This window comes from Neoarius graeffei, chromosome 14 (genome assembly GCF_027579695.1).
Source record: "Neoarius graeffei isolate fNeoGra1 chromosome 14, fNeoGra1.pri, whole genome shotgun sequence".
Lineage (NCBI taxonomy): Eukaryota > Metazoa > Chordata > Actinopteri > Siluriformes > Ariidae > Neoarius > Neoarius graeffei.
Window position 1 is genome coordinate 42616379 of NC_083582.1, and position 10843 is coordinate 42627221.

Genomic DNA, 10843 nt, shown 5'->3' on the forward strand with positions numbered 1-10843 from the left:
CGACTTGTCCAGGGTGTACCCCGCCTTTCGCCCGTAGTCAGCTGGGATAGGCTCCAGCTTGCCTGCGACCCTGTAGAAGGATAAAGCGGCTAGAGATAATGAGATGAGATAGTGTTTTCTAAATTCATCAATGTATTGTCATCTTAATGACATACAAGACACTTTTAAGGATGAAAAAAATGTCTTAGAAAAGGGATACAACAGACTACAGTTTATTCAAGATGAGCGTAGAAGAATTAAAATGGTAATTAAATAATTTGTTACATACATATATTGCTTACTATTTGTCACTATATACATGTGTTCAGCAGGTGTTATAATCCAGCTCTTAGCTCCAGAGTGTGTAAACTATGTCTCAGAGCTTTTCCAGTTCTCCCATAACTCTGTTACTCAAATTTACAGTAATGTTTTAGCATCTCTGGGAGCTCCAACCAGTCCAAAGCCATTCTGTGAATGATATGCTTCTGAATAGTCTTTCGACAAAGTGTCTGCAGTGAGGGAACTAGAACAAAAAGAGGAGAGAGGAAAAAGTGTAGTTCAACTTTAGATTTTATATATAAACTCTGTGTGTGTGTGTTTGATTATACTACATATTTATTTTGGGAACTCACGGCCATATTCCACTTGTACAATTCTGACACTTTTAGTAGCAGCAAATACATCCACAACAGCATAGAGGGGCTGACTAGTGGGAATTCCTTTGGCACAGGCACCCATATCTTCACCATTGATGACAATATGCATATCAGCAAAGCCTTGCCTTTTTGGCACATACACAACTCCTATCCGACTACGTCTGGCAGTGGGAGGCAAAGTATTCATTTTATACAGATCATCCAGGATGTGACTAAACCGACCAGGCCGACTTCGTCCCACCAACTTGTCCTTTGGTATGCACACGTTCTCGATATACAAGTGACTTTCAGTGAAAAAAGATTTAAGATTGCTGCCCTCATTTCCATCTGCTTGCCTCCCACCTGCTCCTTGGGCTTCTTCAACCTCATCCTCAGTAACTTTGTTGTGGTTTCTTGTTATGGCAAACACCCAACTTCCCCCCTGGTCCACCAGGTCAGGCAAAGAATACTCAGGAACCGTGTCCAACTTTTGAGGATCATGTGCGGTTAGTCCAATCCTGAGGTGGCCACACCAGCCTATCTCCTTATCCTCGATTTCCAACAGAAAAATCTCTCCAGGGTTTAAAGGATGTTTACTAAAGCAGATTCCATTAGCAAAACTTTCCACTCGGGTGGCTTTAGTCCCATAGTTGTCCAGTCGCACATTGGTACCGTGAATTGGGTGAAACTCCATAAACTGCCCCAAAACTTTAGCCATTTTAAGAAGACCTCCAATTTTAATCTTAACAAATGTCACTTTTACATAAATTACAGCAATGATTACTTTAGCATATGTGCCGTCTACCTGTAAAAAATCAGAAACTTCTTTACTTACTGCTACATATTTTAAATCCTTGCTGAAATGTATGGTTTGGGGCAGACAAATACCTCTACAACACACTCCAGTAACTAAGAAGTTTCTAGATTCAGCATGCTTGCTATTTTTGATCCACTGCATGTGTCACTGGTACTTTAAATAGATGGCAAGGTATGCAGAAGAGATATGGGTGACTGGGTGGAGTTATAAGAATCCCAAAATAAGGATCCCCCTTTTCAGTGCCCCCTACAGGCATATACTGTTGTATAGTCAATCATTTTTGTAGTTGAATTTACTTTCTGATTAACTAAATGCAACACATTTTACATACAGAGGTCAGAAAAATATTTTACTGCAGACAGTACCCCTTCTTGTAAAATTCCCATTCTGGACTCCACAAACCTTTATCTGGGCCAGAACATATTTAATTTGCCCTACCTTCTTATCTAGTACAGTCTCAAAGGGTGAAGCAGGCACAAAGACATTTGAAGGAAGGAGGTTGCTGGGAAGAGATGCTGCTATTATTTTCAGGACATATGCTGCCATCTTAAATTCTGGATTTCTTAGGAACTAGTAGCATATTAATGTATAATATTTTAAATATAGGCGGCACAGTGGTGTAGTGGTTAGCGCTGTCGCCTCACAGCAAGAAGGTCCTGGTTCGAGCCCCGTGGCCGGCGAGGGCCTTTCTGTGTGGAGTTTGCATGTACTACCCGTGTCCGCGTGGGTTTCCTCCGGGTGCTCCGGTTTCCCCCACAGTCCAAAGGCATGCAGGTTAGGCTAATTGGTGGCTCTAAATTGACCGTAGGTGTGAATGTGAGTGTAAATGGTTGTCTGTCTCTATGTGTCAGCCCTGTGATGGCCTGGCGACTTCTCCAGGGTGTACCCCGCCTCTCACCCATAGTCAGCTGGGATAGACTCCAGCTTGCCTGCGACCCTGTAGGACAGGATAAGTGGCTATAGATAATGGATGGACATTTTGTGCCTGGAAATTTGTTTGATGTCATAGTACAACATTAATGATAACTAATTCTGACTTCCTCATTATGGTATAGTGCCAGATAGGTATACCAGTGAAACCTACATATTACTACCGCTTTTCTTCTCATTTTGTTACTGTCCTTGATATCTGCTAATTCTCTCTTACAGCATAACAGCTAGACAGGATGTGACTGGATAACACATGAATCCTCTAAGTTTGGGGTGTGATCATACACAGGGGCAGAGCTAAATTCCGATTACCATTTCTCAGGAAATGTACATCTGAAATTTGGCACCTTTCCTTTCATGTGCATATTCAGCAGATGTTTGGAAAGATGTACCAATGTTGATTCCCCCAAAAACTTTCCATAAATACCTTCTCATTGATAAGTTAATGGTATTGTTCTTTATATTGAACACAGGTCTTTATTCCAGAAGGCTTCTAGCACAGTTGGGGAAATTTCTTTTACATAAATTAAGAATAACCTCCTACAAACCTAATTTTAGATTATTTCTGGTAGACTGAAAGCTGTTTTATGAATCCTTGTATAACATCAAATACAATAGGAAAGCTGTAAATGAATTTTATCTTCTTGATAAGATCACTGGGAAATTTGAATAAGGAAATTAAACAATTTTTTTTATTAACCTCTGATAACTAAACTCATGTATTAGAATTAATTTTATTGTATGCCTCTTTCTCCCGCCTCTATACTTATTTAATAACAGTTGTATGTGTGGCTTGATTTACTTATTGAAATGAAAACAACTGCAAAAAAGTTATCCACGTTTCCTGAGTGATGATACTTGCGCATGCGCGGAGCACTGACTTGCTCGCACCTCACAATTTAACGCATGCACTGTAATAATAATAATAATAATAAATGTAACCTTCCTGAATGTATCCATAATGATAAAATGCATTGAATACTGTACATGATTAAAACACGAACACCCCACAAACATCAACCATTCACACACACATAAGATAGCCTTTTATTATCCCACAAGGGGAAATTTACATTGTTACAGCAGCAAAATATATAAAGAGAAAAAGACAGTGAAGGAGTATTGCAAAAGTACTAAGTATACAAAAAAGGATAAAGAAAAACTACAAATTTAGAGATAAAAAAAATTTAACATGTCCTATTTGTGTTTTTTCCTCCAATGAGATAAATAACATGTCCAGTTTTGTGTAGCTTCCTAGGCAGATGATTTTTTTTTGGACAACTTTATTTCAAACAGTCAGTGAATGACAAAGGTAGACATGAAATCGCTTACATTTAGAGGCATAGTGTCACTCCCTCCAGGAAATACACCACTCCATAAGTTCTTCTTTTACTCATAGATTTATTCGTTAGAGCTTCATCACCGTTAAATCCACAGTCAAACTGAGCAAAAACAATAGTTTACAATAAACACATCACAGGCTGAAAAACTATATATGTGATACAATATAACGTTAATAAAAGTACCTCGCTGGCTGCACAAAACTAAGAGGGGTGAAAACGGGCAAACAACAACAAAAAAAAACCTCCAGGGAAATGGAAAATGCAAAAGAAAAAAAGGAAACTTATTGAAGAAACTTAAATTTTATCTCCCAAACGGAGCAAAAACCTCTCGTACTTCATGCATGGCTTCATGGTATCAAAATATTGCGACTACTAAAGTGTCCCTGCGCAACAGCCCGTGAACAAGGTTCCTACCTAGTACTTAAACAGATTAGCACAAAAATAAATTATATAAATACAAAACAAATCAAATTACATCAAAAATTACAAAAATGAAACATCAATGCCTTTTATGGCAGTTAAACAAGGGTTGAAAATCATTAACAAAAGGAACAAATTAATTTCTAGGCAGAGAGACGACCGTACTGAACCTATGTCCTTAGTATTACAGCGGCCAGATGGCTTCACTCTGACTGGCCAACGAGTCATCCCGATATTTTACATAGAGATCAGTGGTAACTACACTTTCCAATCTCTAGGTGGCGGTAACTCAGACTACATCTGTGCGCCAGCGCCACCTGCCGAGGAGGAGGAAGCAGAGAGAGGAAGAAGACGACTATGAAGAGGGAAATACATTTCTTTCTTTTAAATGTCTGAAAAGTGTATTCTATTTGTTGTTTGTAGTTTGTAATTACGTCTGTACTGCACTTTACATTTGTATGTCTCTTGAATTTTGGGGGAACCTGAATTAAAATTCAATGCATATTTCAGACACTGAAAGACAAGAATGTCAAATATACTCATCTCATTATCTCTAGCCGCTTTATCCTTCTACAGGGTCGCAGGCAAGCTGGAGCCTATCCCAGCTGACTACAGGCAAAAGGCAGGGTACACCCTGGACAAGTCACCAGGTCATCACAGGGCTGACACATAGACAACCATTCACACTCAATTTAGAGTCACCAGTTAACCTAACCTGCATGTCTTTGGACTGTGGGGGAAACCCACATGGAGAACATGCAAATTCCACACAGAAAGGCCCTCGCCAGCCCCGGGGCTCGAACCCAGGACCTTCTTGCTGTGAGGCAACAGCGCTAACCACTACACCACCGTGCCACCCTCAAATATACTTGTAAGTTGTAATTAAAGTGAATTATTAGATGAATAAACATCCTTTTAAAATTAATTTGATGTACATTAAGTTGTTATAATGGGATTACTTTTAGCAGTAAATATTTATATAAATACACCATATATTATGTTTAGGTAGTAGAGTTTAAAATAAAACAATCATAGACTGGTACCAAAATCCAGAATTGTGACACCCAAAGGCATTTTTGAGACAAAGTCGGCAAACAGTCTTATTTTGTCAATTTGGGTGTGCCGAATTCAAATCTGCAATATGCCGAGCTCTATCTGACCTCTGTTGACCTCTAGAGGTCATTGAACTTTGGGCCTGTAAACGTCTCAGCCGAACCCAGTTTCTCAGCTTTCTAAGGAATGAAATGTACTAAAATGATTAATGAAGTTAGCAAATGGCCTTGTTTGTTAAATGTTTGGGTGCTGAATTCATTTTTCATTTGTAAAACGACATATGACCTCTGATAACCTCAAGGTCATTAAACTTGGCCTATAGGCCTATATGCATTTAACGGCATTTTTAAACTGACTTTACTCCCCCAAAAAGAATATGAACAGACAAAAAACAAATAGAAAAGAACAAATACATTAAATGCCAGTCCATGTACATGTGACTTACTTTTCACAATGAGAATGCCTAGGCGATCACCTTACATAACATTGCATTACATTTAGCGGTTGTTGTTTATACAAAGCTACTGAAAAAAGGACAGATTCAGCAGCATACAAAATGTGGGGGCATACAGGGTATACAGGTTAATCAGGGTTAGTATATATGAGAGTTTTTTTCTTTGTTGTTTGTTTTTTGTTTTGTTTTAAACGGGGTAAAGCCTTTACAAAAAACAAAGAAAAAAACTCTCATATATACTAATTTGTTTGCCAGTCTAGAAAAATTGACTTTTTTGTATTTTGATTTGTCGTTTTTGTTTGATATTTCAAAAGTATTGTACTCTGCCAGTGAGGCCTGGAAGTATACAGCAAGTGTAAGAAAAAAGCTGGATGTCTTTCACCAAAGAAGCCTGTGGAAGATCCTAAAAGTGAGATGGCAGGACCATGTTACAAATGAGGAAATATTGCGGAGGGCCAGATCATGACCTTTGAGTGAAACTGTTACTGAAAGAAGACTATGGCTCGCAGGCCACATCTTACGCCTGCCAGACCACTGCCATGCAAAAACAGCCATAACATGGACACTGCCAGTCAGCAAGAGAAGGAGAGGAAGGCCAAAGATTACATGGAGGAGGACTTTCCAGGAGGACCTAAAGAGAATGAACATCCCCTGGGAGAAGGCTGATGCAGCTGACAAATTCAAGTGGCGGAAATTTGCTGCCCAATGTGTCAATAGGCACAGAAGGACCTAAGTAAGTAAGAAATTAAAGTCATAAGTTGCCAAAAAATTAATACTCAAGTAAAGTACAGATACTCAAAAAGTGTACTTAAGTACAGTACTCAAGCAAATGTATTTCGTTACTGTCCACCTCTGGGTCTTCAGATTCTTACTGCTGATAAGTGGTTTACATCTTATGGTATAGCCTCTATATTTCTGCTCTCAAAGTCTTCTTCAAATGGTGGATAGTGATACTTTCACCCTTGCCCTGTAGAGGCTGTTAGTAATGTAGACTGTTGTTTTTTGGGTCTTTCTTCACAGCTTTCATAGTGTTTTTGTCATCAGCTGCTGTTGTTTTCCTTGGCTAAACTGTTCAATGGCTGGTTGTTAGTACATCAGTCTTTCTTTATTTTTCATTTTGTTGTACTGACTATGCCCAATGCTTGTGCAATGGCTTTGATCCATTTTTCCTCTTTTTTAAGCTTCAAAATGGCTTGCTTTTCTTGCATAGACAGCTCTCTGTTTTTTGTTCCCCCCCCCCCCCCCCTTTTAACAAATGCAGTCTTCAAGTGAAACCCAGGGCTAAAACCAAGATTAGACATTCAGAGCTATTAATTGTTTAAACAACCAATCAAACAGGGCACACCTGGGCAACAAGCAACCTGTGTCAGTCACATATTCCAGTATTTCTCGTCTCGTCTCGTCTCGTCTTCTTCCGCTTATCCAGGACCGGGTCGCGGAGGCAGCAGTCTAAGCATGGAAGCCCAAACTTCCCTTTCCCCAGACACCTCGGCCAGCTCCTCGGGAAGAACACCGAGGCGTTCCCAGGCCAGCCGAGAGACATAGTCCCTCCAGCGTGTCCTGGGTCTTCCCCGGGGCCTCCTCCCGGGGGCACATGCCTGGAACACCTCCCCAGGGAGGCGTCCAGGAGGCATCCGAAAAAGATGCCCGAGCCACCTCAGCTGGTTCCTCTCGATGTGGAGGAGCAGCGGCTCTACTCCGAGCTCCTCCCGAGTGACTGTGCTTCTCACCCTATCTCTAAGGGAGCGCCCAGCCACCCTGCGAAGGAAACTCATTTCAGCCGCTTGTATCCGCGATCTTGTTCTTTCTGTCATTACCCAAAGCTCATGACCATAGGTGAGAGTCGGAACGTAGATCGACCGGTAAATTGAGAGCTTCGCCTTTTGGCTCAGCTCCTTCTTCACCACGACGGACCGGTAAAGCGACCGCATCACTGCGGAGGCTGCACCGATCCGCCTGTCGATCTCACGCTCCATCCTTCCCTCACTCGTGAACAAGATCCCGAGATACTTAAACTCCTCCACTTGAGGCAGGACTTCTCCACCAACCTGGAGAGGGCAAGCCACCCTTTTCCGGTCGAGAACCATGGCCTCGGACTTGGAGGTGCTGATTCTCATCCCAGCCGCTTCACACTCGACTGCAAACCGCCCCAGTGCATGCTGAAGGTCCTGGTTTGAAGAATCCAACAGGACAACATCATCCGCAAAAAGCAGAGATGAAATCCTGTGGTTCCCAAACAGGATTCCTTCCGGCCCCTGGCTGCGCCTAGAAATTCTGTCCATAAAAATTATGAACAGAACCGGTGACAAAGGGCAGCCCTGCCGGAGTCCAACATGCACTGGGAACAGGTCTGACTTACTGCCGGCAATGCGAACCAGACTCCTGCTCCGTTCGTACAGGGACCGGACAGCCCTTAGCAAAGAGCCCCGAACCCCATACTCCCGAAGCACCCCCCACAGAATACCACGGGGGACACGGTCGAATGCCTTCTCCAGATCCACAAAGCACATGTGGACTGGTTGGGCAAACTCCCATGAACCCTCGAGCACCCTATGAAGGGTATAGAGCTGGTCCAGTGTTCCGCGACCAGGACGAAAACCGCATTGTTCCTCCTGGATCCGAGGTTCGACTATTGGTCGAATTCTCCTCTCCAGTACCCTGGAGTAAACTTTCCCTGGGAGGCTGAGAAGTGTGATTCCCCTATAATTGGAGCACACTCTCCGGTCCCCTTTCTTAAAAAGAGGGACCACCACCCCAGTCTGCCACTCCAGAGGCACTGTCCCCGACCGCCACGCGATGTTGCAGAGGCGTGTCAACCAAGACAGCCCCACAACATCCAGAGACTTGAGATACTCAGGGCGGATCTCATCCACCCCCGGTGCCTTGCCACCGAGGAGCTTGCAAACCACCTCAGTGACTTCGGCTTGGGTAATGGACGAGTCCACCTCTGAGTCATCAGCCTCAGTCTCCTCAGTGGAAGACATGACGGTGGGATTGAGGAGATCCTCAAAGTATTCCTTCCACCGCCCGACAATGTCCCCAGTCGAGGTCAACAGCTCCCCACCCGCACTGTAAACAGTGTTGGCAGAGTACTGCTTCCCCCTCCTGAGGCGCCGGACGGTTTGCCAGAATTTCTTCGAGGCCGACCGATAGTCCTTCTCCATGGCCTCCCCGAACTCCTCCCAGTTCCGAGTTTTTGCCTCCGCAACTGCCCGAGCTGCAGCACGCCTGGCCTGCCGATACCCGTCGGCTGCCTCAGGAGTCCCGGAGGTCAACATGGCCCGATAGGACTCCTTCTTCAGCTTGACGGCATCCCTTACTTCCGGTGTCCACCACCGGGTTCGGGGATTGCCGCCACGACAGGCACCGGAGACCTTGCGGCCACAGCTCCGAACAGCTGCGTCCACAATGGAGGTAGAGAACATGGTCCACTCAGACTCAATGTCCCCCGCCTCCCTTGGAAGCTGGGAAAAGCTCTCCCGGAGGTGGGAGTTAAAGACCTCCCCAACAGAGTGCTCGGCCAGACGTTCCCAGCAGACCCTCACCATACGTTTGGGCCTGCCAGGTCTGTCCAGCTTCCTCCTCCGCCAGCGGATCCAACTCACCACCAGGTGGTGATCAGTTGACAACTCAGCCCCTCTCTTCACCCGAGTGTCCAAGACATAGGGTCGGAGATCAGATGACACGACTACAAAGTCGATCATCGACCTCCGACCTAAGGTGTCCTGGTGCCACGTGCACTTATGGACACCCCTATGCTCGAACATGGTGTTCGTTATGGACAAACCGTGACTAGCACAGAAGTCCAATAACAAAACACCACTCGGGTTCAGATCGGGGAGGCCGTTCCTCCCAACCACGCCCCTCCAGGTGTCACTGTCATCGCCCACGTGAGCATTGAAGTCCCCCAGTAGCACAATGGAGTCCCCAGTCTGAGCACCCCTCAGTACCTCTCCCAGGGACTCCAAGAAGGCCGGATACTCTATACTGCTATTTGGCCCGTAGGCACAAACAACAGCAAGAGCCCTCTCCCCAATCCGAAGGCGCAGAGAGGCGACCCTCTCGTTCACTGGGGTAAACTCCAACACATGGCGGCTGAGCTGGGGAGCTATAAGGAAGCCCACACCAGCCCGCCGCCGCTCACCATGGGCGACTCCAGAGAAGTGGAAAGTCCAGCCCCTCTCGAGGAGCTGGGTTCCAGAGCCCAAGCTGTGCGTGGAGGTGAGCCCGACTATCTCTAGCCGGTACCTCTCAACCTCCCGCACAAGCTCAGGCTCCTTCCCCCCCAGCGAAGTGACATTCCATGTCCCAACAGCCAGCCGCTGTGTCCGGGGATCAGGTCGTCGAGGCCCCTGCCTTCGACTGCCACCCAATGGATTGGGTGGCCAGTATTTCTCATCACTTGAAAAGTGGGTGAATTCAAACAAAAGGTGCCATGTTCTACGTTGTTTAATACATCTGGATGTACATATTAGGAAATGGAACCTGAAATTCTAAGCTATATCAAACCCAAATGTGTTCAAAGTATAGCAAAAACAAAAGAATTGGACTTGCCATTCCAAAACATTTGAAGAGGACTATCCATCCATCTATTATCTGTAGCCGCTTATCCTGTCCTACAGGGTCACAGGCAAGCCGGAGCCCATCCCAGCCGACTATGGGCGAGAGGCGGGGTACACCCTGGACAAGTCGCCAGGTCATCACAGGGCTGACACATAGGCACAGACAACCATTCACACTCACATTCACACCTACGGTCAATTTAGGGCCACCAATTAGCCTAACCTGCATGCCTTTGGACTATGGGGGAAACCGGAGCACCCGGAGGAAACCCACGCGGACACGGGGAGAACATGCAAAATCCATACAGAAAGGCCCTTGCCGGCCGCTGGGCTCGAAGACCCAGGACCTTCTTGCTGTGAGGCGACAGTGCTAACCACTACACCACCGTGCTGCCCTTGAAGAGGACCAAAAGTCATTAAATGCTAGTAGTATCCTCTTTGAAAGCAATATTCAGATATTATTTGTATACTGAATCAATGAGGTTGATTCTCAGACTGTAAAGTCTTGAAATAATTCTAATCCTGGCTGGCAGAATTTCAATTTACTCAGCTTTAATAGTCACTAATGTTCAAATATCAAAAGCCCCAAAGTCAGTGCTCTAAATAGTGTGCAGTAAGAGTGAGTATGTTGGCGCTGCATTACTTAATCT

The 10843-nt window shown here is 44.8% G+C and overlaps 1 protein-coding gene across 1 annotated transcript; it reads right to left on the reverse strand.

Moving 5' to 3' along the window:
• Positions 1 to 328: 328 nt before the first annotated feature.
• Positions 329 to 1332, reverse strand: neurl2 (neuralized E3 ubiquitin protein ligase 2). The gene is made up of 2 exons (XM_060938939.1): positions 612 to 1332; positions 329 to 502 (listed from the first exon to the last, which is right to left on the reverse strand). The coding sequence occupies exons 1-2, from the start codon at positions 1330 to 1332 to the stop codon at positions 387 to 389; spliced, it is 837 nt and encodes a 278-aa protein (XP_060794922.1). The 3' UTR covers positions 329 to 386.
• Between the last annotated feature and the right edge of the window lie 9511 nt (positions 1333 to 10843).